Genomic DNA, 27,902 nt, shown 5'->3' on the forward strand with positions numbered 1-27,902 from the left:
TTACAGTTTAAATACAGTGGTTGGGAGAAGTCTCATTACAAAGGAGAAATTTGAACAAATACATGAAGGAGGGGAAAGGATCTGTTAAGTGGCCAAGAGGGACCATTCCAGACCAATTCCAAACCATTTGGGGCTGAGAGAACACTCAGAGTGAAAGCCCTAGGAGGAGCATGTCTACTATTTCCCTATTCAAGGAACAGTTAAGAGGCCAAGTGGCCAGAGCACAGGAAGTGATAGAGAGAGTAGGTTTTATTCTGAATGATATGGGGGATCATTATAGGGTTTTGAACAGAGTGACAGGATCTGACTTGTATTTTAAAAGAAATATTTTTTTAATAGGGTAACTTTATTTTTTTGACTTCTTGTTTTTTTAAAGTAAGCTCTACAGCCACCACAGGGCTTGGACTCATGACCCTGAGATCAAGAGTCACATATTCTACCCACTGAGCCAGTCAGGTGTCCCTTAAAAGGAATATTCTAACTGCTGTGCTGAGAAGGAAGGAGGCAAAGGTAGAAGAGACCTAATTAGAAGAATATTGCAGTAATCCTGGGGGGAGCCAATGAGGGCTCAGACCAGGGTAGTAACCAGGAAGGTGGTTGCAGGGGAGGGGGTAAGGCAGGGATGAGACTGTGATTGGGGAGGGGTCTCACAGGGAGCCCCCAGTTGGCAATATCTCTTGATTTACCTTTGAGGTTGTTGCATGGGTGTTCGTTGTGTAATTATTTCATAAACTGTATAGGTACATTTCATATATGTTTTTGCACCTATGCTATATTTCACAATAGAAGGAGATAAGAAAAAAAAAAAAGAAGGCCATATAAAGAGGTAACATAAAGAGTCTAGTTAATAAAATGCTGGGACAGGTTGGAAACTAATTCCAGTGCTTTTTACCCTAACCCATCCTATGTAAGGCATGGGCCCCAGCCCAGTTCACCTATTTCCTGGTGATGTGGCTTTAGGCAAGCTCTGTCACATCTCTCAGTCTCATTGTTTCATCTATGAACCCAGAAAAAAAATAGAAAAACTATTTTTCATCCTTCATTGTGATGCTGTCAAGATCACAGCGTGCTTTGTATTCTGTCAAAAAGCACACAATATTATTACTATTTTTTAATACAGATTTTATTTTTGAGAGAAAGCGAGCAAGATCAGGGGGAGAAAGAGAGAGAGAATCTCAAGCAGATTCCTTGCTAGGCGCAGAGCCAACTAGAGACTCCATCTCATGACCCTGAGATCATGACCTAAGGTGAAATCAAGAGTTAGATGCTTAATTGGCTAAGCTACCCAAGTGCCCCTTAACTGTGTGTGTGTGTTTTTTTAAGATTTTATTTATTTGATAGAGAGCGCACACAGGCAGGGGGAGCTGTAGGCAAAGACAGAGGGAGAAGCCGGCTCCCCACCCAGCAAAGAGCCTGATGTGGGGCTCAATCCCAGGACTCTGGGATCATGACCCCAGCTGAAGGCAGATGCTTAACGTGACTGAGCCACCTAGGCGACCCTCAGATATACATTTAGCAAATATTTTATTTTATCTCAGCCTGTAGTTTGCCTCCTAATTTTCTTCTTCTTCTTCTTCTTCTTCTTCTTCTTCTTCTTCTTCTTCTTCTTCTTCTTCTTCTTCTTTTTTTTTGTAAAGATTTCATTTTACAGATTTCTTTGAAAAAGTAATCTCTACACTCAACACAGGGCTCAAACTCACAATCCCAAAATCAATAGAGGCATGCTCTACTGACTGAGCCAGCCAGGCATCTTGCTTTTTAATTTTTTTCTGTCTTTTGAAGAACAAAATCTTTATGTCAAATTTATTTTTTCCTTTTTCATGTTTTTGTGCTTTGCTATTTTGTTTTTTTTTTTTTAAGATTTTATTTATTTATTCATGAGAGACACAGAAAGGCAGAGACATATGCAGAGGGAGAAGCAGCCTCCCCCGGGGGAACCCAATGTGGGATTCCATCCTCCAACTGGAGTCACTGCCTGAGCCAAAGGCAGACGCTCAACCACTGAGCCATCCAGGTGCCCCTGTGCTTTGTTATTTTCACCTATTTTTTTTTTCTAATTTTCTAATTTTACCTTTTACATTGAAGTCTTCAGAGTTAATTTTTGTAATAGGGTGAGGCAAGGTTTTTTCTTTTGGTAAATGGCTATCCATTTGTTGAAAGATTATCCTTTCCTCCATTGAATTTTTTTTTAAGACTTTATTTATTTATTCATGAGACAGAGACAGAGAGAGAGAGGCAGAGACACAGGCAGAGGGAGAAGCAGGCTCCATGCAGGGAGCCCGACGTGGGACTCCATCCCCGGACGCCAGGATCAGGCCTTGGGCGGAAGGCGGCGCTAAACCGCTGTGCCACCCGGGCTGCCCATCTTTTCTTAATTACATTTTTATTTCGAGGTGATTGTAGATGCAGAGACAGTTGTAAGAAATAATAAAAAGATCCCATCTATCGTTTACCCAGTTTCCCCCAGTGGCAATATCTTGAAAGCCTTGAGTACCATAACACAACAAAAAATAGATGCTGATGTGATCCACTGACCTTATTCACATTTCTCCACTTTTATGTGTACCCCTGTGTACACGTGTGGGTAGTTAGGGCAATCTTTTAACTATTTAAACTTTAATAACGATTTATTTAGCTCCTACTATGCGCCAGACAGTTGAATTCTGAAAATACAAGGTTATAACAGGGTCCCTACCTTAATGGAGGTCACAATCTCATTGGCGTTGGAAGTTGATGTTTTGTTTTATTTTATTTTAATTTATTTTTTGGAAGTTGACGTTTTAAAAGTAACGTGGCGGGATCCCTGGGTGGCTCAGCGGTTTAGCGCCTGCCTTTGGCCCAGGGCGCCATCCTGGGCTCCCGGCATAGAGCCTGCTTCTTCCTCCTCCTGTGTCTCGGCCTCTCTCTCTCTCTCTCTCTCTCTCTCTCTCTGTCTATCATGAATAAATAAATGAATAAATCTTAAAATAAAATAAAAGTAACCTCGCAAAGGCAAGGTGCTCGCTGGAACCTGGAAGAATCTGGCCTTTTTGGCATAGTGAGGGAATGGGGAAAGATGTCAGGAAAGGCCTGCATCAGAGCCTACCACTAGCAGGTGCTCAATAAATTCGTTAAAGTTGTTTTTAATGATTTTTAAAAATTTATTCATGAGAGGCAGAGACAGGCAGAGGGAGAAACAGGCTTCCCGCGGGGAGCCGGATGTGGGACTCGATCCCAGGACCCCGGGATCACGAACAGAGCCAAAGGCACACGCTCAACTATTGAGCCACCCAGGTGCCCTGTTAAATTAAGGCTAAACCCAACCTCATCTTCCACGAAGTTTCTTGCAAATCCTCACATCCTGAATGTGGCGGTGCACAGTGCACATATCCTTGCTACGTACGCCTTATCCCTATTTGGAATTCTGCCCCCAGTGCTCTGCTAACTTCTCTGGCTGTGAACTCCGGACACGGGAGAGAACCGACGGAACCCGCAGCAGCAAACTCCGCCCGCCGCAGCCCGTCCGCAGCCACCGGCCACGCGGCTATCACGCCGTCGCCCCGGGGCTGCCCGGCAGGCGCATGCGCACGCAGGCGGCCGACGGACCCGGGACTCCCGCCCCCAGGAGCGAGGGGAGGGGCCGGAAGCATCTCTGCGCCGCCCGGTTGCTAAGCGACAGGCTTCTACAAGCCGCACCGAGGTTCTCCGGCTTCTCTTCCTCCCTTTTTCTACTTCAGCGTCACCGAATCCAGCCACCATGTCGGACCCAGAAGCCGACAGCTTGCGAAGCACCTTTCCCTCGTACATGGCGGAGGGCGAGCGGCTGTATCTGTGCGGAGAGTTCTCTAAAGCCGCCCACAGCTTCAGTAACGTGAGTCGGTCCTGAACCTCCCAGTCACCCATCACCACTTCCGATGCCTGATCACACTGAGGTCCCCAGGTACCTGGAGGACCCTACTGTTTCTATTATTCATTTGTTCCTGATTGACGCACTGCCATCAACTCCTGTCATGCTTGGCCATTTTCTACCATTTCCCACCTGCCTCCTGCCTGACTGTTAATAACCATTCTCTCCATTAACAGTGACTTCTGCCCTTTTTTTTTTTTTTTTTACATAAATGTCTTGTGACTGGTTTCTTTCCACAGAGCAGCCTTAATTTCCCATCATTGGCTGGGAAATTGGCTTCGAGGCTGCATGCACAAGTGGTGAAATCTCAAGCACGCAGTTGCTCACAGATGATGACGAGTAAATAACATTATTGTACATCATAGTACTAATTGCTCAACCCCACCCTGTGGGGATTAAGCGCTGTTTTCAGATATTAGGCACACCGCTGCTAAGGGCAGTTACAGGCCTAGGGAGGTTCTGTTATTACTCCATTTTATAGATGAGGAAACTGATATAGAAGTTGAGTAAATACCCGACATCACTGAACTGGCAAGAGAAAGGATTTTAATCCAGACACTCAGATTTCCAGTACTGAGGTGTTAACCACCATACAAACTCTCTCACAAGCTACTAGATGTTATTTTTTTTTTTAAAGTTTTGTTTATTGAGAGAGAGAGAGCATGCGCAGCGGGCAAGGGGGAGAGAGAGAGAGTCCCAAGCAGACTCCATCCTGAGTGTGGAGTCCCACTGGGGGCTCAATCTCAAGACCCTGAGATCACGACCTGAGCCAAAACCAAGAGTCAGACACTCAACCAACTACAATACCCAGGCACCCCAAGCTATTCGATGTTCTTACCACAATTTCTTTTACAACGAATAGCCCACTTCTTGTTCTAGAAGAAGTGGTAGGATAGCCCTCTTACCAGTCCCAAGATTCCTCCTAACATCAACCTTCTCCACTGCTACCCAAAGTCTTTGTCCCTTTCAATCATCAATCACACCCCAAAACCCCAATGGTTGGCCAGATGGGTCAGCTGTTGAATTCAAAAGCCCTCAGGCAGAGAGAAAAGAACACCCTGAGGGGAAATAGCTTTGAGTGAGAGAAGTAGACACCTTCCACAAAAGCCAGTAGTTACTTCCTCTTCCTGGAAAAGTAGAAAGGTCTTAGATAGGTATGAGTGCAGTTTGATACCTCAAGAAGAACGATACATCACAGCTCCAATGATGATTTTTTTCTTTTCTTTTTAAGATTTATTTATTTACTTATTTTTATTTTTTAATTTTTATTATTTTTTAAAAAGATTACACTTACTGTGCAGCCCTGGTGGCGCAGCGGTTTAGCACCGCCTGCAGCCTGGGGTATGATCCTGGAGACCCGGGATCGAGTCCCACGTCGGGCTCCTTGCATGGAGCCTGCTTCTCCCTCTGCCTGTGTCTCTGCCTTCTCTCTCTGTGTGTGTCTCTCATGAATAAATAAATAAAATCTTAAAAAAAAAAAAGATTTCACTTATTTATTCATGAGAGACACAGAAAGAGAGGCAGAGACACAGGCAGAGGGAGAAGCAGGCTCCATGCAGGGAGCCCAATGTGGGACTTGATCCCGGGACCCCAGGATCACACCCTGGGCCAAAGGCAGGCGCTAAACGGCTGAGCCACCCAGAGATCCCCGTTTGCTTATTTTTAGAGAGAGAGTGTGTGTGTACGTGTGCATGTATGCTCAGTTGTGGGGGTGGGGAAGTGGGGGGAGCAGAGGAAGAGGGAGAAAGAGAGGAGTAGACTCTTCAATGAGTGCAGAGCCCTACCCCACCTGGGGGCTCCATCTCTCCACCCTGAGATCATAACCTGAGCTGAAATTAAGAGGCAGACACTTAACTGACTGAGCTACCAGGTACCCCTCCAATGATGGTTTCAAACAGAAGAGGGGACATGGGGAGCAGAAGTGTTCCATTCCCTCTTTACTGCCCGAATTACAGTTTTGATTTTGCCAGCATTTTCATCTTAATCTCCTGAAATAATGATTCATTCTCAATAAGCTATATAAAAAGAGAGTTAGGGGAGTGGATGATTCAAGTTACAGATGTCCTAAAATCTATTTTGTTAGCCTTCAGAATGCTCAGCCTCTGAAACGTATTTTGAGTGTTGTGGTTGAATTTAGTCCACACTAAAATTCCTAAGCTTCTATTGCTTGAGCAGGCTGGAGGAACCCCAGACATCTGGTGAAATGTGGTTAAGTCCACAGAGTGGCGTATTCACACATCTCACCAGTGCCTTTCACAATAGCTAGTGATTTGAACTTGTTCAAGATGAGCTACATACAGACAATCAGTTTGAGCAAAGATCAGTGTCTGGAAGGATCCAGAGACCTGTTTGCTGGCCTTGAGGAGGAGTCCCCTTGAAATTCTGGCAAGAGGGCAGCCCGGGTGGCTTAGTGGTTTAGCACTGCCTTCAGCCCAGGGTGTGATCCTGGAGACCCGGGATTGAGTCCCGTATCGGGCTCCCTGCATGGAGCCTGCTTCTTCCTCTGCCTCTCTCTGTGTCTCTCATGAATAAATAAATAAAATCTTTAAGAAAAAAAAAAATTCTGGCAAGAGGGTTTGGGTGCTCTTTCCGATCAAGCTCCCACCTTGTGCTGCCTGGTGCCTGTCAACCTGGGTGGGTGGTTCCTTTCTTAGGCTCTTCACCTTCAGAATGGAGATAAGAACTGCCTGGTTGCCCGATCCAAGTGCTTCCTGAAGATGGGAGAGCTGGAGCAATCCTTGAAGGATGCTGAGGCTTCACTTCAGGGTGACCCGACTTTCTGCAAGGTAACTCCATCTGGCCTTCACCACTGCCGTTGCCTGTCATAGACTCTGATTAGAAGAAGCTGGAGAACCAGCCAGAGTGCTTAAGGTTTGATGCCTTTTTCTCTCACTAGGTCACCTACCTAGCTACCTGCCTCTGTATCCCCACCTTATCTTCCACCCAGGACCCTCTGTTCCACCACAACTAAGTCCTATAAGGCCTTGTCTGCTACTTCAATTTGACATCCTCCCATTTCAGGGGATTTTACAAAAGGCTGAGACCCTGTACACCATGGGAGACTTTGAGTTTGCCCTGGTGTTCTATCATCGAGGCTACAAGCTGCGGCCTGACCGAGAATTCAAAGTTGGAATTCAGAAAGCCCAGGAAGCCATCAACAACTCAGTAGGAAGTGAGTAACCATCAGACCTATGCCCTTATCAGGGAGGCTCTTGGAATCCTTAGGCTTGAAGGTACAATGAGTGAGCAGCCACCACCAGGCCTGCAGGGAATCTCATGATTGGATTTGGTTGCTGATGATTTTTTTTGTTTTTTGGTTGCTGCTGATTTTGTTGAAGATTGGGAACTGTTTATCCAGAGAACAGGCCCTGATCCACTGAGCTCAGTTCTGCAACTTCTGGTTCTCTAAGCCAGATGCAAAGGCTGTTCACACTAGGCCTGCCCTTGGCCTGGTTTCATAGGGTAGAATGGGGTCTTGAGTCTTGTCTTCCCTAGTACCTGGCTTCCTTTTTTACCATGTATGCAACCCAGGACCAGCCTTACCCATTGGTTTAGTGGTAGGGAGAGGAGGGAGGAGAATACGAGTTGCTGCTGTGGGTGGCAGAGTGTGGAAATAGCTGGGAATGGGGAGCTCCCCCAGTGCTCAGGGACTGCCTTTGTTTGGAAATCTGGCTGCCATGCCTTGGGCTAGGAAGGCTTGCCTGGCTCTTTGGAGAGTATTATTCCTGCTCAGACCCATCTTTGCCTCAACCTCTACCACCCCCACCCCCCAAAGGCAGCCATTTCTACATAAAAATGTATAATAGGTCATGCCTGAGGGCCTAGCATAGCTGAGCCCCAGCTTCTTTTCTTGCAGGTCCTTCTTCAATTAAACTAGAGAACAAAGGGAACCTTTCCTTCTTAAGCAAGCAGGCTGAGGTAAGGATCTTACCTGAGGTCTCAATGGCCTTCTTACCTGGGGGCAGTCAGCTCCTGCCCATCATGGGCATCCCATCATGGGGCAGCAGAACCCCACGGCTGCCCCAGCTCCACAGGGGTCTTAGGAGTCTAGCTCCCAAACCAGACACACTCCATGGTTGTTGATCCCCAGAAAGCTCCTGGAGGAGATGTCTGGGATCACAGACTCTGGGGCCATGTCTGGGCACTCTGTGCTCCTTGTTGAGGCTCTATTGGGTATTGCTCCATCTTCCCAGAGTATGAAAGCCCAGCAGAAGCCTCATCCCATGAGACAACTCTTACATCACCCCAAGAGAGAGTCCAAGAGGAAGGGCTCGCTCAAGAGTGAGAAGATTGTCCGCCAGCTCCTGGGCGAGCTCTACGTGGACAAGGAGTATCTGGAGAAGCTCCTATTGGATGAAGGTTTCAGATGCTTTGTTTGCAACAGGGAGCTTGGGGCAAAGGAAATCTGGGGCAGATGCTTAAATGTGAGCTGGAGATGGAGCCTGTCATGTAACCCTAGCCGTCATGCTCCTGTGGACAGGTTTTCCTAGTATTCTCATTTACAGATGAAGAAACTCTGGTGCAGAAAGATGAAGTAACGCACCCAAGGTCACATATCGGTAAACAGTAACAGGGCTTTTGGGTTTGAATCTAGGATGTCCAATTTCAGAACCAGTGCCCTTAGCACTATGGTACCCCTGGGAGGGAACCCTAGAGATTGGAGTTCCTTTACCACTTTGGTCCTTAGAGGGGGTATCCCCTGGGTCTTCAATTTGTAGAAAGGGCAAAGGAATCTAGCTGGGATGTGCTAAAAGGGGAATCCTGTGATACTAGTCCTAGAATGTTCCAAAATCTCATCTGGTCTAATCCCTCCTTTTATAGATAAGGCAAGAGAGACCCTGACTGGGGAACAACTAGTCCAAGATGCCAAGCAAGTTCGTGGTGAAGCTGACCCCAGAGGCCAGCTTCCTAACCTCCAGCCTAACGCTCTTTCCCACCATACTGTGGGGTGGTGGCAGGAAATAGGCTGAGCCTTGAAATGAGGTGGGAGGGTAGGCATACTGCCATTAGCTGATAAGCCTAAGCAGAGATCATCCTTGAATCGAATGCCTTTTCTCCAGAACTGACTTCCTGAGGTCATCTGCAGGATTCCCTGCAGGCCTGTGTCTCAGGAGCAGTTTTACTGCTGGCACATCTCTGTAAGAGGCCTGGACACTTCCTCCAGAGGAGCTTCTATGGAGGAGAGGTAGCCTGAAAATTACCCTAAGAAGCCTTGCAGTTTTGTTGCCAACTCTGACCTCTAGTCTGGCAGGCAGGCAGACTTGGGCACATGCCTCCAGCCCCCAGCTGACACTGGCCCACTTGGCACCTGGGGAATCCCTTGGCGTTGGCAGCCGGGGCCAGGTTGTACATTCATACTCAGAGGACATGACCTGAAATAAGGGGGCCCTGAGGGTTGGAGTCCTTTCAGACAGCTGTCTGCCAGTTGCTGTCTCCTTATATCTTGCCATGAGAAGCCTATGCAATAAGTTCTGCACCATGGGGGTGCCTGAAAGAGGGGCTCCAGCTTTGCCTGGATCCACATAGAGCCACTCTGCTATCTACAGGCTCTTGCTCTCCTCAGCTCAAAGCAGAGTGCCCCACAGGGGACCCCACAGCAGGAATCCCCAGCCAAGAGGAGGTGGCTCCCTTAGACACCAGTTCTAGTCAGTTTCTCCTCATACCATTCTTCCCAGACCTGATCAAAGGCACCATTAAGCATGGCCTGACCGTGGAGGACCTCATCATGACAGGCATCAACTACCTGGATACCCGCAGTAACTTCTGGAGACAGCAGAAGCCCATCTATGCCAGGGAGCGGGACCGGAAGCTGATGCAAGAGAAGTGGCTGCGGGACCGCAAGCGCCGTCCCTCACAGACAGCCCACTACATCCTCAAGAGCCTCGAGGACATTGATATGTGTGGGTAGCATTCTCAGGAGGGCGAGGCCCCTGCCACGTGGTGGGAGAGCAACACCAGGGCCCAAACCCCTGGTTTCGCTGGCCTGTGGGTCATATCTGGGGGGGAGGCAGGTTCTCCCAGCAGCCTGAGGAGGCTGCTCCCACCACCGAGTCCCCCCCCACCCCGTTTCCCTTCCTAGTGCTGACCAGTGGCAGTGCTGAAGGGAGCCTTCAGAAAGCTGAGAAAGTGCTGAAGAAAGTGCTGGAATGGAATAAAGAGGAGGTGCCCAACAAGGACGAGCTGGTTGGAAACTTGTACAGCTGCATAGGGAATGCCCAGATTGAGCTGGGGCAGATGGTTGCAGCCCTACAGAGCCACAGAAAGGACTTGGAGATCGCCAAGGAATAGTGAGTGCCCAGGGAAGTTCCGAGTGGCTGAGGCCCATGGGCCCACAGATGAGCAGGCAGGGGCTCCAAGCCAACCTTTTGCCAAGGCTGCTGGTGGGTGAGCTCCCAGGACCGAGGCTATGGGGCAGACCTAGTTTGTCAGCTTTTTTGCCACAAGGAGGAAGGCAGTGGCCCCCAAATACCAAAAAGCTTCCAGAAGTTTGGTTCTGAGGGGATATTTCTATTTTCAAATCATCTCAACAAGCATACATCAACCTCAGACCTGCCAGATGGTGCTAGTGGGGGAACACAACAGGGGCTAGACACAAGGGTCATCTCCCCGCAGATGCAAAACAAAGAGAATGACATAGCTAATAAATGGTAATTGTGGGAAGTATCATGAAGACATTTTACCAGGGGAAGAGTGGCCAAGAGGAAGCCAGACCCAACGGCAGGGGTCAGATGAAGCAGGGCCTCAGGTACAATGGTGCTGACCAGGAGCATGGGCTCTAGAGTCAGACTGCCCTGGGCTTCCAAATTGTGCCTCACAGCCAGGGACCTCAGGCAAAGCACTTCACCTCTCCCAGCCAGGTCTCCTTTGTCCTGTGAGCCTATCAATAGCCCCTTCCCGATAGAACGGAAGAGAGAGGACAGGAGAAGCGCACGTACAGATCTCAGGACGGTGCTGGGTATCCATAATAATACTGATACCAACTGTCAGCTCTCGCCCAGACGTGAGGGCCCCTGGCAAAGGTCCCATCACTTTCCAGGCATCCTGGTTCTAACCTTTGGAACCTTCCACAACTTTCTTCCACTTGGTTTCCACTTGCCCCACAGTCTGAGCCTCTCCCTACTTCCCATCATTCCATTTCCATTCACAGTCAGGTCTCGGCTCTCCTGCCCCCAGGGGCTCCCATGCGTCACCTCCAGAGGCATGCATTTCACCCAGCAGTTCTTCTTCCCCTGCTGACACACAGGCCTCAGTCTCTCATTGCCTGAAGGTTAAAAGTACATGGCATCACTTGGCACTTGAGGCTCCCTCTGAACCCACTTCACAGCCCTCCACGTCACTCTTCTGTTTGGATCAAATTGTCTTTCTTTTCTTTTCTTTTCTTTTCTTTTCTTTTCTTTTCTTTTCTTTTCTTTTCTTTTCTTTCTTTTTTTTTCTTTTCTTTTCTTTCTTTCTTTCTTTCTTTCTATCTTTCTTTCTTTCTTTCTTTCTGATTTTATTTATTTGAGAGAGAAAAAATGAGCATGAGTCAGGGGAGGAGCAGAAGAGGAGGGAAAAGGAGGGGGAAACAATCTCAAGCAGACTCTGCACTGAGTGCAGAGCCTGATGGAGGGCTCAATCTCACAATCCCAAAATCATGACCTGAGCTGAAATCAAGAGTCATATGCTTAGACAGCTAAGCCACCCAGGCATCCTCAAACTGTATTTCTCAAACCCCCCTGCCCTCTCCTCACTCACCTGAGCCCCATGTGCTATCTATTCCCAGTTCACTTCTCACTGGCCTTTGCTGTACTGAACAGAAATATCACATATTGGCCAGTCCAGAAGTAGAAAATAAGCAATGGCTTGGGAGACAGAGCTGACTTTGATTCCTAGCTTTGGCACTCAGAAGCTGTGTGGATTTGATTAAATTGCTTGTCTTCTCAGTTTGCTCATCTCTTACTCCTAGAGATTATGAGGATTAAATCAGATATGTATATATAATACCACAGATGCAACCATCTCCTCTGCCCTAGACTCACTTATAATCTTAACTTCTCAGCAGACCTCCCTCTCGAGCGCCAGGCCTGCATATCCAACTGATTCCAAGGCATTTCCACTTGGATGTCCCACAGAAACCCTAAATTTAATGTATCCAAAGTGGAACCCCCTATCTTCCTCCTAAACCTCTTGTTCCAGGGTTCTTTATCTGTGAGGATGGCCCTATTGGCCTTTCAGTCATCAAGAAGGGGACAGGGCAGCTTCCCAGAACCCTCCCTCTCTGCTCCACCCAGCCAGCCTGCATGTTGTCTGGGCCTCCTCCTCCTTGTCTCTGAGGTCCTTTTCTGTTTCCCTCCCACCACTCAGTCCAGATCCTTCTCACTCTTGCCTGATTCCTCCAACCTGGGTTTCTTGTAGCCCAGCTGGCCCTTCTGTGCAAAACAAGTCCAGTGGTAGGATTGGGATAAAGTTCCAGCTCCTGATTCTGCTCAGCTCAGGCTGCCCTTCCTGACCTGTCTTCTCCTGGCCCCTGGTCATCCTGTGCCCCAGCCAATACCTTATGGCTCTATTCCTGTAGCCCCTAAACAGGACTCCCTTCTCTTTCTTCATCAACTCCCTCCTTCCCATCCTTCAAATTGTCAATGTGTCACCTTCAGGAAAGTTCCAAGTAACGCCCCCCCCCCCCCCCAGCATGATTTAGAAATCCACCCCCTGCCTCCACCTTGGTGATCCCTCTCTACACACCATGTGGATTCTAGATCCCCCATTAGACTGTGGACTTTGGAAAGAACTGTCTTATATCTTTCTTTTTCCAGCACCTTCCAAATAGTGGGCATGTAATAAATGCATGCCAAGTGACTAAATAAACATAGGTGTTCCTTTGGCAATGTTAGTCCCTTTTTACCACCCATAAACGGGCCTCTGGTCTTGTTTGTCTGTTCAGGTACTCCCTCATCCTAATCAGCCATGCCCCCCCCACCCTGCATGTCAACCCCCCACCACCAAAGCCTGCTGGCCCTCAAAGCACAGCTCAAACCCCAGCTTGTCTCAGCAGTGTCTCTGGTCACCCCAGCCTTTCTTACTCCAGATACTCTAGATGATTTGTTTGCGTGCTTTCTCATTGCTATTGTTATTTCTTATTACATAGTATTATGAATGAATTAACATATCACAACTTATTCATTCATCACACTATACAGAGCGCCACTCTAGAAGGGGAGGCTGCCATCAGAGGTGCTGTCAGAGCAGCAAGTGCACGGTATGGCCGTAGTCCAAGGAGAGAGGCAGGTGGGAGCCCTGCTGGGAGCTGAGAGGGTTTCAGAGAGGACAGGTCAGCCAAGCGGACAGACGGGGAGGGAGAGAAGTGGCACAGATGGAAGATGCAGGGCGGGGAGGTGAGACCTGGGGGGAGTGGCAGTCTAGTTCCTATGCTGGAGAGGACTGCGAATGGAGGAAGAGTCCGTTTTTATTTTTTTTATTTTTTTTAAAGATTTTATTTATTTATTCATGAGAATACACAGAGAGGAGAGAGAGAGGCAGAGACACAGGCAGAGAGAGAAGCAGGCTCCACGCAGGGAGCCCGACGTGGGACTCGATCCCGGGTCTCCAGGATCAGGCCCTGGGCTGAAGGCGCTAAACCGCTGAGCCACCCAGGCTGCCCAAGAGTCCGATTTTACACAAGTGCTAGTGTTAGTGTTGTATTTGGTCTGTTACTCTGTTGCACTTCGAGCAGAACTTAGAAGTCTCTCCTCACACCACACTCCACTTACTTACCTGGGGCCATGTTGACATGTGTCCTTTGGCCCCTTTTCAGCGTATTTACCTATACATTTATGTACATATGCACATACCTAGGGTTCTTAAAAGCAACTCATTTTTTAATTTTTAAAAAGCACGTGTCTCTGGGCACCTGGGTGGCTCAGTCAGTTAAGCATCTGCCTTCAGCTCAGGTCATGATCTCAGGGTCCTGGGATAGAGCCCTGCTCAGTGGGGAGCCTGCTTCTCCCTCTCCCCCTGTCGCTCCTCCTGTTTGTGCTCTCTCTCTCTCTCTCAAATAAATAAATAAAATCTTTAAACAAAACAAAACAAAACCCAAAAGCATCTGTCTCAGAAAGGGTCTAATTCTTTAAATGGCTCCAGACAAAGCCATTCCAGTGTGCATAGTAATATCTTTAGCTACATCCTTGTGGGCGGACACTCAGACTGTCCCCCTTTTGCCATCAAGCACAGCAACATTTGTGTGCATGTTTCTGTGGGAAGGGGAATGGCTTGATGAGACCTGCATATTTGAAAGGCAGATTCAGCCATGATGGGGAGAATGAGTCCAAGAAGCAAAGTTTCATGGGGGACCTAGGAGCCCGCTGAGTGGCAGGGCCTTGAGGGGTGATGAGGAGGGAGAGAATGGAAGGAGATACTGGGGAGGGGGGAGCATTGGGGCACAATTTTCTTATTTAATTTGTTGGGGATGAATTATTTTTTAAAGATTTTATTTATTTATTCATGAGAGACAGAGAGAGAGAGAGGCAGAGACACAGGCAGAGGGAGAAGGAGGCTCCATGCAGGGAGTCCTATTGGGACTCGATCCTGGGACTCCAGGATCATGCCCTGGGCCAAAGGTAGGAGCTAAACCTCTGAGCCACCCAGGGATCCCGAAGACGAATTTTTTAACAGATCAGTGTGAGTTAAAACCACCCAAGTTCATTTTTTAAAACACTTTATGTATTCACTTGAGAGAGAGAGAGCGAGCACAAGCAAGTGAGTTGGGAGAGGAAAAGGGAGAAGGGACGAATGAGAATCCTGAGCACACTCCACACTGAGCTTGAACCTTGACACGGGGCTCAATTTCCCAACCCTGAGATCCTGACCTGAACTAACACGCAAGAGTCACATGCTTAACTGCCTGCACCACCCAGATGCTCCACACTCATTCTCTTCTAGTTCTGAAGGTTAGAAGTCTAAAGGTAATTTCACTGGGCCAGAACCAAGGTGTTGGCAAGGCTACGCTCCTTCCATAGGCTCTGAGGAGAATCTGCTTCTAGCCTTTTTCACCTTCTAGACTTGGACTCTACCCTGTTCACCTTATGATCCCATTCACTCCTCTGCTGTCAGGCGAGGAACACAGCATCATACCTCAGGCCTGCATTATTATTTTTAGCACAAATGGGGCAACAGATGTAGTATATACTCCTATAATCTGACTTTTTAAAAAAGATTTTATTTATTTATTCATGAGAGACAGAGAGAGGCAGAGACATAGAGAGAGGGAGAAGCAGGCTCCATGCAGGGAGCCTGATGTGGGACTCAATCCCTGGACCAGGATCACGCCCTGAGCTAAAGGCAGATGCTCAACTCCTGAGCCATGCAGGTGTCCCTAATCTAACTTTTTTAAACCTAATATGTTAGGGACTTTTTTCATACACAAAAATCGCCAGTGCTGGGTCACTGATTGAGGTTGTTTCCAATGTTTATTATTTTTTTAAATTTTTATTTATTTATGATAGTCACAGAGAGAGAGAGAGAGAGAGAGAGGCAGAGACATAGGCAGAGGGAGAAGCAGGCTCCATGCACCGGGAGCCCGACGAGGGATTCGATCCCGGTTTTCCAGGATCGCGCCCTGGGCCAAAGGCAGGCGCTAAACTGCTGCGCCACCCAGGGATCCCTCCAATGTTTATTATTAAAAACAATGCTTTAACAAGTGTTCTTGTCACATTATCTTCTCAAGGTAAATTCCTAGAAAAGGAACTGGTGCATCAAAGGGACATGTTTGTAAACTCTTGGATGGTTGCTCTCCAGAAAGGTTCCAATGGGGTTCATTCATGCCACAGGGCATGAGAGGGTCTTTGTGCCACAGCTATCCATCCTGGGGATCATCCCTCCAACTGGACTACTGAGGCCAAGGCTCCTGTCTTTGCCTCTCTTCATTTTTTTTTTTAAGATTTCATTTATTTATTAGAGACGGGGGGGGGGGGGGCGTGGGGCGTGCAGAGACACAGGCAGAGGGAGAAGCAGGCTCCATGCAGGGAGCCCGTCGTGGGACTTGATCCCGGGTCTCCAGGATCACGCCCCGGGCTGAAGGCAGTGCCAAACCGCTGAGCCACCCGGGCTGCCCCTCTTTGCCTCTCTTCAATTTCCACAGTACCTAGAATAGCCAATTTCTTTTTCTTTCTTTTTTTCTTTTTAGGTGGGCTCCACGCCCAGTATGGATCAAGACCTGAGACAAGGGGCACCTGGGTGGCTCAGTTGGTTTATGTGTCTGACTCTTGGTTTCAGCTCAGGTCATGATCTCATGGGTTGTGGGATGGAGCCCTACCTCTGGCTCCTCATTCAGTGGGGAGTCTGCTTGAAAGATTCTCTGTCTCTGCCTCTCCCCTCCCCCCAAATAAATAAATATTCTTAAAAAATTTATTTGAGAGAGAGAGCGTGTGCATGCACAAGCATAGTCTGGTGGGCAGAGAGAGAGGGACAAGCACTCTCCACTGACTAGGGAGCTCAATGCAGACCTTGATCCCAGGACGCTGGGATCATGACCTGAGTTGAAGGCAGATGCTTAACCAGCTGAGCCACCCAGGTGCCTCAATAAATAAATATTAAAAAAAAAAAAAAAAGACCTGAGCTGAGATTAAGAGTTGGACACTTGGGATCCCTGGGTGGCGCAGCGGTTTCGCGCCTGCCTTTGGCCCAGGGCGCGATCCTGGAGACCCCGGATCGAATCCCACGTCAGGCTCCCGGTGCATGGAGCCTGCTTCTCCCTCTGCCTGTATCTCTGCCTCTCTCTCTCTCTGTGTGACTATCATAAATAAATAAAAAATTAAAAAAAAAAATTAAAGAGTTGGACACTTAACCAAGTGAGCCACCCAGGTACCCCTAGAATGGCCAATTTCTAGTGAACATATCCTGCTTCTTCCCCACAGTGACCTTCCTGATGCTAAGTCAAGAGCCCTTGACAACATTGGCAGGGTTTTTGCCAGAGTTGGGAAATTCCAGCAAGCCATTGACACGTGAGTGACCAAGGACTGCCCCTTCCCCACCCTAGGGCCAGGACTTCCCACCCTTACACTGGACTCCCAGCTTAGGGCCAGTGTGCCAGGCAAAGAGGCATCAGAAGACCTGAGTTTGGCTCTTGGCTCTGCTAGGTGACCATGGGCAAGTCACTTTATCGGCTCTGGGGCTCATCCGTTAAATTGACTAGAACCTGCTTCTGCTTACGATTTCCCAGGGACAGGGGCACAGGTGCATGAATTACTGGGATCTCTGACTGGAAATTCTGATTTTCCAGGTCTGGTTTGGAGCACAGGAACCTGCTTTTTTCTTTCTTTCTTTCTTTCTTTCTTTCTTTCTTTCTTTCTTTCTTTCTTTCTTTTTTTAAGATTTTATTTATTTATTTGTTTGAGAGAGAGAGAGAGAGCACATCAGTTGGGAGGAGGGTCAGAGGGAGAGGAAGAAGCAGACTCCCTGTGAGGCTCAATCCCAGGACCCTGAGATGATGACCTAAGCCAAAGACAGATGCTTACTTAACTGACTGAGCCACCCAGATGCCCTGGGAACCTGTTTTTAACAAGCCCTCCAGATGTTCCTTACCTTGAGCAAGTTTAGAAACTGATAGACTAAGTGACCTTGGGGACCTCTTCTGAGGGTCTTCTGTGAGTCCGTGTGGTCATGGGGTCACTGGGAAGAAAGGTTGAGCTGTCCAGATGGCCCAACTGCTGAACTTTTGATATCCAACCTTGGGGCTGGTGACCAGCTCCAGTGGCACAACTCAGCCCCTGAGAGACTCAGGGCAGGACCTGACCTGGCCAAGCCTGCACTGGGAGGGCCGGCTCCGCGGGCCCACTCACATAGCACCGAGAACAAATGTCCTCCGGGTGCCCAGAGCTGGATCAGATTAGGCTCATTTATGGGGATCCTTCTGTTCCACATAACTTGGTTTTCAGGATGGCCCCTGGTGTCTATGTGCCAAAAGACAGATGAGTTTAAGAATTCACTTACCCGTTCGTTTCTTTTTATAAGAAAATAAAAGAAACTTATGCTTATTATTAGAATATTAATTTGGAAAATGCAGAAGAGTAGCAGAAAAATTATTCAGTTTCACCACCTAAAGACTAGATCTAACTCTAATCTCACTTTATTGATGTCTCATTTTTCCCATTCTCATCTTTCCTGTGTGGCTTTTATCTCCTATATACTTAATGATACTCTTCAATGTTATTTTTATGTTATTTGAAATGCAAGTTTATAAACACTATTTTCAATTGTGGTATCAGATTCCATCTGTAAATGTACCAAAATGGCTTTGGTAGTTTTAAAATATCTGAATGCTTATTGGCTCTGCCCCCATTCTGAAAGAACTGGTAGTTGGAGAACAGGTTCTATTCCACCACCGGCTAAGAATCCTCGGCCCGCTGTGGCCGAGTAAACGGTTTGCGTGGAAAGAACTGACCCTGGTTTTTCATGTTCCCAGGTGGGAGGAGAAGATCCCTCTGGCAAAAACCACCCTGGAGAAGACCTGGTTGTTCCATGAGATCGGCCGCTGCTACTTGGAGCTTGACCAGGCCTGGCAGGCCCAGCATTATGGTGAGAAGTCCCAGCAGTGTGCTGAGGAAGAAGGGGACATCGAGTGGCAGCTGAACGCCAGCGTTCTGGTGGCACAGGCACAAGGTAGGGGCTCTGGAAGGATTACCCTTGCTTTCCCAGCCCTTAGGCTGAGTTGACATGCCAGGGCTGGGAACCCTTTACCCTCCCAGTGCATCCCCCACCAGCTGAACTTGGACTCTGAGAGTGGAGGATCAACCCTTCCATTTTAACCAGTGTGTGGTAAACACCTTCTTTAAGCTAAGCTCAGCGAGAGCCTGGGACACCCCAGAAGCTGCTGCTGAGGAGCCCAGCTGCAGATCTGCACAGCATTGTGTCATCATCAAAACAATGCTCATTTCCTCTGGCCTTGGTACCCTTCCCATGTGCATTCTTACACCTACTTACCGTGTGAGCTAAGGATGAAGGTATGATTGTCCTCATTTTGCAGGTGAGGAAACTAAGGCACTGAGAGGTTCAGCTGATTGCCCCAGGTCACACGAGGGACCTTTTCAGAACGATGGAAATGTTCTGAAACTGGGTTGTGGGGATCATGGCACAACTCCATAAAGTTACTAAAAATCACTGAATTGTATACTTACAAATGGTGCATGTTATAATATCTAAATTTTTCTCAATAAAGTTGTAAAAAATAACCCAGCAAGGGATAGGGGTGTGCAGGAATAGATGAAACAGAGTTGGTGATATTTTGATAATTGTTGAAGGTGGATGATGAGTAGTAGGGGCTTGCTATACTCCATCTACATTTGTGTATATTTGAAATATTTCATAATACAAAGTAAAAAAGGAAACTGCTGAGGCCACAGGTTAGTAAGCAGTGAGGCTGGGACTAGAGCCCAGTTCCCTGACCCCAGTGTGCAGCGGACCCCAAGTGAGGGAGGCGATGTGGCAGGGACTGGAGTCAAGGGCATCATCATTCATTATTCTTAGCACAAATACTTCCTTGGCACTTTTGAGGCACCAAGTGGGGCATTCAGTGGGGATAACCATTGGTAACCATTTCCTGCCTTCATGTCTGAGGAAGTCGCTTTGAAGTAGAAACCTTAAGGATGCGGAACACCCTGCTGGCTCAGCTGTTCAGGGCATGATCCCAGAGTCTGGGAATTGAGTCCCACATCAGGCTCCCTGCAGGGAGCCTACTTCTCCCTCTGCCTGTGTCTCTGCCTCTCTTTCTCTGTGTTTCTCATGAATAAATAAATCTTAAAAAAAAAGAAAAGAAAAGAAACCTTAAGGATGAGAAGGCACCAACTATTCTAAAAGCTGAGGACAGCGCTTTCCAGCCAAAGGAACAGTGTGTAGAAGGTGGGGAGGAGTTTGGTGGATTTAAGAAGCTGAGGGAGGCCAGTGTCAGCCCAGGCCCCTGGGGGCCCTGAAGGTCTGGATGGGGGAGGGTGATGAGGGGCCAGATCCGAAGGGCTTCATGGGCCTCTTTACAAATCAGAGATTCTTCCCTAAAAGCACAAGTAGAGACAGCCACTGGAAGTTTAAACTGGGGGAAGCTGTGAACACTGGTGCTTTCCCTAGAACTCTTTCCTTTTCTTAGGAGGACATCAAGTAAGCTGAGAGGGAAATGCAACGTACCCCTCAGGGTCGATGTTGTCCTCAGTCTGCTCCTTTTTTTTTTAAGATTGATTTATTGGAGCACCTGGATGGTACAGTCCGTTAAGCGTCCGACTTTTGGTTTCAGCTCAGGTCCTGATCTCAGAGGCGTGAGATTGAGCCCTGTGTCGGGCTCTGCTTTCAGCACAGAATTTGCTAAAGTTTCTCTCCCCCTCTCCTGCTGCCCCTCTCCACTGTGCACTCTCTCTCTCTCTCTAAAATAAATAAATAAATATTTAAAAATTACTTATTTATTTATTTTAGGGGAGGAGGAAACTTTAGCAGATTCCATGCTGAGCACTGAGCTCAACACAGGGCTCGACTCAGGCTCAGAAACCTTTGGCAGACACCTTGGGCAGTCAGTCAGCCAGTCAATGATTAGGTCCCAGCTCCAGCACTAACTAGGTGGGTGGGTGAGTGAGCTCCGACAGCTGCCACTTCCTCTCTGGGTTCAGCTTGTGCCAGTGTGGGGGCTAGATTCCAGCTGCTGGCCTGTGAGTCACATCCAGCCCTTTGGTATCTCTCTTGGCCTTCACAGCATGTTTGGGCAATTTGAATGAACAGTTTCAAAATATGGATGTCAGGATGCCTGGGTGGCACAGTGGTTAAGTGTCTGCCTTTGGCTTGGGTTGTGATCCAGGGTCCTGGGATTGAGTCCCACATCAGGCTCCTCACTCCACGCAGGGAGCCTGCTTTTCCCTCTGCCTATGCCTCTGCCTCTCTCTCTGTGTCTCTCATGAATAAATAAAATCCTTATTTTAAAAAAATAAATAGGGGGCAGCGCAGGTGGCGCAGTGGTTTAGTGCCTGCCTTCAGCCCAGGGCGTGATCCTGGAGACCGGGGGTCGAGTCCCGTGTCGGGCTCCCTGCATGGAGCCTGCTTCTCCCTCTGCCTGTGTCTCTGCCTCTGTGTGTGTGTTTCTCATGAATAAATAAATAAATCTTTAAAATAAATAAAATGAAATAATTAAATAAAATATGGATTTCCAGGAGCACCTGGGTGGCTCAGTCAGCATCTGACTCTTGATCTCAGCTCAGGCTTGATCTCAGGGTAATGAGTTCCAGCCCCACACTGGATGGAAAAAAAAAAAAAAAAATATATATATATATATATATATATATATATATATGTATATATGTGTGTGTGTGTATATACACACATATATACAAATATGTGTGTATATATATACATATATAAAAATATGTATATATATATATGTGGTTTCCACTTTTTAGAAAGATTTTATTTATTTATTCATGAGAGACACAGAGAGAGGCAGAGACATAGGTAGAGGGAGAAGCAGGCTCCCTATGGAGAGCCTGATGCAGGACTCCATCCTAGGACCCTGGGATCATGACCTGAGCCAAAGGTGACGCTCAACCACTGAACCATCCAGGCACCCCTGGATTTCCACTTCTGCAACAATTTTAAATTGGGGCAACATGGAATTGTCTCCCTGCCCTGGAGACATATGATGTGTGCACAGGCCCTACCCCAGACCCTTCTTTCCTCTCTGGCCTCTCTGAATGGCTTGCTGTCCAAACTCAGGCTCCCAGGTTCTGGTCCTTAGTGGTGAGATGGCTCAGAAATGTGACGGAAAGGGTGGTGCTAGGCAGCTCAGTACTGCTGCCCGAGGCCTGGGGCTTCTAACTGATCCTGGGAGGGGCCAGGCAGCCACATTGTGCAATACATAGTGTCACAAACTCCCTGTGCTGTGACCTTTTCCCTGCTCTCCAGTCAAGCTGAGAGACTTCGAGTCCGCGGTGAGCAACTTTGAGAAGGCCCTGGAGAGAGCGAAGCTGGTCCATAACAACGAGGCACAGCAGGCCATCATCAGCGTGAGCTGCCCACCCCACTGGGCACTGGCTGTGGGGAGGGGGTGGCTGGGTCCTCAGGCTCACAGCCCGTCAGTCAGCCAGTCCCCGGGTATTTATTACCCACCAACTGCAGGCCGCATTCTAGGTGGGGTAGTGGCTTTCACACTCTGGCTATTGCTATCAGTTTATAAGGCAACCCAATATAACCTATTTTTATTTGAGATAAACAAACAATAGAAATGGAAGTTTTACAAGACATATTTACCTTTACTCTGTATGCTGATATCTCCCGTTATATTCTCCTATAGTTTCCATTTTCTTTTCTTTTGTTTAATGCTGGTTGCAACTTCTTCAATTGATGTTAGGACTTGCATTTCGGAAAATGCTGCCTCCTCTAGGAGACAAGAAATACATTCAGTGTGACTGCCTCCCTCACATGCCTAGGGAGGCGCTAGAGCACTCAGCAAGACAGCCGCCACCACATGCTGCTATTTAGATTCAAATGAATGAAAAGGAAATAAAATTGAAAATTCACTTTCTCGGTCCCACAGTCACATTTCAAACCACTTGAAATGTGGCTGTCCCATAGCCGCAGGTAGCTTGTGGGTTCCAGAGAGTGTAGATCTGGAAGGTTCTCATGGTGGCAGAAATTTCTGTTGGACAGTTGCTGGCCTAGCTTCTGGAGGCAGAGACCAGAGGTGAAGCCAGGGCAAGCCTGCAGGTGCACCAGATTTGCTACTGCTGCCAGAGCCGCTCCAGGCAGATACATACCCTCGGCAGGGGCAGCATGCTGACTTTACAGTTGCACAGGCAGTTTGAGTGAATCTCCTGGCCTCCCACCTCCCACGCACCCCCCCAGGCTGCCCCATGTTGAAATTCCAGAGCTTCCCATCAGCACATAGCTGGACCCCAGTCAGTGTCTGCTGGTGTGAACTAAGCAGGGCTCTAGTCCTTGGGGAGCCTGCCCCCCGTGATTAAGAGAGGTCAGACATAATAACTAGGGAGCCCCACAAGGGGCATGGCCTCAGGGACCAGGCTGAAGGTTCAGCAGGTGCTTGGAAAAGAGAACAGGGACCCTGGGAAGTGACAGCTGAGGACGCTCCAGTTAGGTGGGCCTCATGCTGGCCTACGAAGGACCAGGCTGAGAAGGGGCAAGCGCGCTGAAAGCACAGGAAGCCATGGGCACTGAGGTGTCTACAGGAGGCAGAAAAAGAGACCCTGGGCCTGGATGCAAGGGCCAGCTTATGATGGCAGATGGAGCAGGACCACAGGACCCTAGACAGTTGGTGGATCAGCCTAGACCTGAAGGGTTGGGAGTGGCAGAGAGACCTGACCTACTCTGTTTTCTAGGATGTGAGCTCATGGTTTGTGAGGACCCTGGTGAGGCCATCCCTCTCCTGTTGTGGTGGGGAAATTGCTCCTGAGAGATTCTACCACGTGGCCGTCTGTGCCCTCCTTTCACCTGTCCCAGGGCAGCTTGGGTCGGGACTGCTGTCTTCTTCCTCAGGAGAGGGGTCAGCTCCCCAAATGTGCACCTTGCCCTCCTGTGGAAAAGCGGTCCTTCACTGAAGTGCTGTGGCTGCCCCTCCATTCATACGCACCACCCCTCCCACTTAACGCCCTTCTGCGTGATCACCCAACAACCAGAGAGGGACAGCTCGGTAGTTCAACCCAGTAAATACTTGCTGACCGCGGGTTGGCTCTGAGCTGCCCAGCCCAAAAGTGACAGCTATGGTCCTGGCCCACAGGAAGCTTGCTGTCAGCAGGAAGGTTAAAATAACCCCTTGTCCCTGACCAGGTACAACAGGTGTAAGACTAAGAGCCCCCCGGTGGGCAAGGCAGGGCTGGGCTTTCTCAGCAAGAGAGGTCTGGGGTCACCTTGAAGGCTGGGCAGAGTTTTGAAAATGAGAGGCAGTGAGAAGTGCCTGTTGTTATGGGCCCCTCATGAGACCAGGTTCCTGCCACCTCATCATCCTGGACTGGCAGCTCCAGGTGGGAAGGTATACTGGGGGCAGATCAACACCCCACAAGAGCATCCAGGCCCCCGTGGTCTCTCTGTGGATGGTTCCCAAGTGCTAACCACTGCTCTGCCTGGAACAACAGGCGCACAGGCTGAGCCCCAGGCTGCCAGGGAACCTGCAGACACCTCAGGGCTCCCGGGAGACAGGCCAGCATCCCGGTTCCACCCAGCAGTGGGTTTCCAAGTCCCCTCCAGGGCTGGCTGCCTCACTGAGTGCTTTAAGGGCTTCACAATAGCTGGAGCCCAAAGAAGCTCCTAGTAAAGAGTCCAAAATGAGAAGACAAAAGGCAACTCTGAAATACCTAAGCCCAAAGAGGCCCATGTATCTCCTAGCTGCAGCTGTGTATCTCCTACCTCCTAGTGTGGCTAATTCCAGGTCCCTAAGTATAAATTAACCCCGGGCCAGAAGTCCAGGGAGGAGCCTGGGCAAATTGGAAGGGCAGCAAGGCTGGTGCAGAGCCCTGCCTTCTGGGGTTGGGGCTCTGGTGGAGAAAGGGAAGGTGTGGGTGCCATCACGGGTTAGGAGAGGTCACCAGCTTCTCCACCCACAGGCCTTGGACGATGCCAACAAGGGCATCATTGAAGAGCTGAAGAAAACTGACTACAGGGAGATGCTGAGAGAAAGGAGAGAGAGAGGTGAGCACCCAGAGGTGGCTGCAGGGTTCCTGTCTGCACTCCCCAGCAGCGCCTCCAATCCCGGGCTGGGATTCTGGCTGCAGGGTGCCCTGAGGTCCCAGCCCGCCCCTGGGTCAGAAGGAGGTCCAGCTCATCTTGGGCGGGTGTCCAAGTCCACGCTGACTGCCCTGAGAAGCCACTCCGGTATTTCTCCAGTTAGCTCATCAGATATTCATTAAGCACTTGTTATGCACTGGGAAGGTGTGGGATTTGGGGAAACCAGAGGTTTGGGGCCCCTGCCTCAGAGGAGCCCACAGCCCTGGGGCAAAGCCAGGAGATTTGAGTTGTCAGCAAAGGGGATCCTTGCGTGTGAGCACTGCTTGCTGCCTGGGAGGAATGGCTCTTCTGAGAGCACAAGCAGAGAACTCTGGCTATCTCTGGGGCCATCCAGAAGGCTCCAAAGAGGAAGAATCATCTGCTTCAGCCTCCAAAAAATGCCCCAGGGTTTTCCAGGCTCGGAGTGGAAGAGGGAGGGCATTCCAGCAGAGAACAGCAGGAACAAAGACATGGTGGCAGGATGACAGTAACTTAGACTTTGGGGGGCTCTTCCTGCATACTTGGCACAAGGATGAGCATCAGATAGGAATGATTTGCTCAGTCCTCACCACTCTAGAAGGTAGGTACTGGTTTTGGGGGTCAGTGGAGGCCGAGTGAGGTTGGGTGACCTGTCTGGGCCACACGGCTGTCTGACTTGGAGCCACATTGTCCCCTGCTAGGTGCTACTGCTCTCCTCGGCCTGTGTGGGTAGGGCATGCAATGATCTGACCCTCCAGGGAGTAAAGAAGCCTTTGACACCCCTCTGTCCCACCCAGCTCCAGGATAGGGTATGGGAAAAGGAGGTGGCTGGGAGGACCCCAGGCCCCACAGGAGTCAGCGGGGATGGGCCCCAGGAGATGGGGTGATGAGAGGCTGTTCTCCACTCAGTGCCTCCTCTATGCCAAGCTCTCTTCTAAGGGCTTTATATATGCTGACCTGTCTGATTCCTCCAAGAACACTATGAAATAAGTATTGATAAGGATTGCTGATTTTTTGGGTGAGGACACAGAGGCAAAAGTCCCACAGAAGCTTCCAGTCTCAGGCAGCCTGGCCTAGAACTGGGGCTTCCACCTTGGTTCTACAGTTTCTGCGTGCTGGGCTCTGGCGTAACCCTCCAGCAGCCAGGCATGGAAAGGCAGCGAGGCCTGGGCTCCGTGTTCCCTGGGGGACAGCGCCCCCTCCAGGCGCCTACGCTGAAGTCCTCTCTCCTCTCTGATGCAGGCACAGCCAGCAGCAGCAGGGAAACTGGGTGTGAGGTTTCTGGGTATCCCAGCAGCCAGATGCCAGCCTTTTCTTACCCAGCACCTGTCACGTGGTGGCTGGAGCTCCTCAGGGAGGGAATCTGCCTCTGCTCCCATGTCCTTAGAGCTGCTCTCGGGATCCACGGAGGCAAGAGATGTGAAGAGATACAGCAAGGAAAGGGCAGAAGCTCACCGTGGCTCCCCATTCCCTTGGCAGGCTATGTGCTGGGGAGGTGTCCTGAAAACTCACTGGGAAGGCCTCGCAGCTGCAGCAGCTGCTGGGCACTTCCCTCCCAGAATGGCAGGTGGCAGCATTGCCTAGGTCTTCGTCGCCAAATGGTTGCCTTGTCCCTGCTGTGAATTTAGAGCCCCTGTGGGCATCATAGAGACCAGGGACTTCCAAAAAGAGAGTATAGGGGAGACTCAGGAGGCCACTGTGACTTTTCTCTGTAGCTCATGAAAACATGGAACAAGGATCCTTTTGATGGTAAAAATAGCTCTCCAGCTGAACTTCCTGCTAAGACGCTGCTCATATTTTGATCGGGAACCTCCCAATAAATGATGAATGTGCTTCCCAGAGACAAAGAGTAATGGCGAATGAGGATGCTGGAGAAAAGAACCCCTCTGTCGTTTCCCAGCACCTGTGTTATTTTTCATAGGTAAAGAGAATGTGCTCTGAGAGCAGACCATCCTGGGTTCAAATTCTGGCCCTGCCATTTATTCAACCTGCAGTGCCACCACTGGCTGTGATTTCTCTGTCATCAGTTTCATGTCCTTTGACTATGAACTCAAATCCCTGACACTATGCCGTTAATTCCATGACCACTGCACGGCATCACCTCTGCAGCCTGCTTGATGCCTGGAACAGGGCTGATGCTCAGGAAACAATGACTCCCTGTCTCTGCTTTTGGAAAGACATGCTCTCTCTCAGAAGCACAGGCCCCCATGGGTTGGGGTGCCACCAAACCCAGAGATGGACAAAGTTTTACTTTTCTTCTTCTTTCCTTTCTCTTGTGTTTCAGAAGAGGCCACTGAATTAGAAAGTCTGAGAGTGGCAGCAAAGGAGAAGGAAAGCATGAAAAGAGGGAGGGACGAGCTGGAGAAGGTGGTGAAGCACTGGGAGCGAGAGCCAGCTGAGAGTGAGAAAGAGACAGAAGATGAACTGTCTCAGGAGACTCTGAAGGTCGCAGTGAGCGAACAAGAAGAAAACAGGCAGAGAGAAGTACAGGAAGCCAGCTCTTTCAGAACAGGGCCAGGAGCCACCAGGCAAGACTCAGGAGACGTTGCCAAGACAGTGTCCAGAGACCTGGGTGAAGGAGGAGCGGGAGAGGCAGACAGGAAGCCCTTAGGAGTGACCAGGATGGAATCAAGAGAAATTTACAGGAGGCCTTCAGAGCTGGACCAGAAACCCTCAGGAGAATTAAGCAGAAGGGAATCAGAAGAACTGGAGAGGAGGGTTTCAGAAGCCAGCAAAAAAGAGTCAGAAGAAGCAGAGAAAATAGAACTGGGAGAAACAGTGGAAGTGACAACAGCAGAAAATGGTGAAGATATGGAAAAAGATCAGAAAGATGAATGAAGCAGCAGGCCTCAGGACCAGGGGCCTCGGGGGGCTTATTTGACTGGACTTTCCAGCTAAGATTTGCGTTTAATTGGAGGACATGTGGACTGGGCTCTGCAGGTCACCTTGGCCTCTTTCTGTTAGTTTTCCCTTTAAATAGATACCTTTCACTCTTACAAACCTTGAGTCTGTCATTTTGCCGCCCTCACAAGAGTCCTCGAGAATGATGAGCCAGTTGGGGGTACCACATTCCAGGCAGAACTCTGACCTTAGCGGCAGCTGGGTGGCTCAGTGGTTGAGTGTCTGCCTTTGGCTCAGGTTGTGGTCCTGGGGTCCTGGGACTGAGTCCTGTATCAGGCTCCTTGCAGGGAGCCTGCTTCTCCTTCTGCCTATGTCTCTGCCTCTCTGTGTGTGTCTCTCATGAATAAACAAATAAAAAGTCTTTAAAAAAAAAATCTGACTTTACCCTGACCAGGTGATAAACACAGACGCCAAGCCAAGCAAG

At 49.1% G+C, this 27,902-nt stretch overlaps 1 protein-coding gene across 3 annotated transcripts; it reads left to right on the forward strand.

The window, feature by feature from the left end:
* Positions 1–3,630: 3,630 nt before the first annotated feature.
* Positions 3,631–27,577, forward strand: ODAD4 (outer dynein arm docking complex subunit 4). Of its 3 annotated transcripts, XM_041726763.1 has the most exons (12): positions 3,631–3,850; positions 6,541–6,672; positions 6,908–7,058; positions 7,743–7,804; positions 8,080–8,245; positions 9,562–9,786; positions 9,966–10,173; positions 16,774–16,860; positions 18,321–18,517; positions 21,788–21,888; positions 24,439–24,523; positions 26,862–27,577. In XM_041726763.1, exons 1-12 carry the CDS (start codon positions 3,737–3,739, stop codon positions 27,413–27,415), a joined length of 2,082 nt encoding a protein of 693 aa, XP_041582697.1. In that variant the 5' UTR covers positions 3,631–3,736; the 3' UTR covers positions 27,416–27,577. The 3 variants fall into 3 exon arrangements, with proteins under 3 accessions (XP_041582697.1, XP_041582699.1, XP_041582700.1); XM_041726766.1 differs by lacking the exon at positions 3,631–3,850 and having other exon boundaries at positions 6,562–6,672; positions 6,783–7,058; XM_041726765.1 differs by lacking the exons at positions 21,788–21,888; positions 24,439–24,523.
* Positions 27,578–27,902: the final 325 nt, after the last annotated feature.

The sequence above is a fragment of the Vulpes lagopus genome, chromosome 12 (assembly GCF_018345385.1).
Source record: "Vulpes lagopus strain Blue_001 chromosome 12, ASM1834538v1, whole genome shotgun sequence".
Classification (NCBI taxonomy): domain Eukaryota; kingdom Metazoa; phylum Chordata; class Mammalia; order Carnivora; family Canidae; genus Vulpes; species Vulpes lagopus.

What these genes read in the sequence shown, in the direction of transcription:
- ODAD4 (XM_041726763.1), top strand. Translation starts at nt 3,737, where the DNA reads ATGTCGGACCCAGAAGCCGACAGCTTGCGAAGCACCTTTCCCTCGTAC. An exon ending in TCTGGTGGCACAGGCACAAG is followed by an intron (nt 18,518 to 21,787) that starts GTAGGGGCTCTG and finishes CCTGCTCTCCAG; the next exon opens with TCAAGCTGAGAGACTTCGAG. An exon ending in GAGAGAAAGGAGAGAGAGAG is followed by an intron (nt 24,524 to 26,861) that starts GTGAGCACCCAG and finishes CTTGTGTTTCAG; the next exon opens with AAGAGGCCACTGAATTAGAA.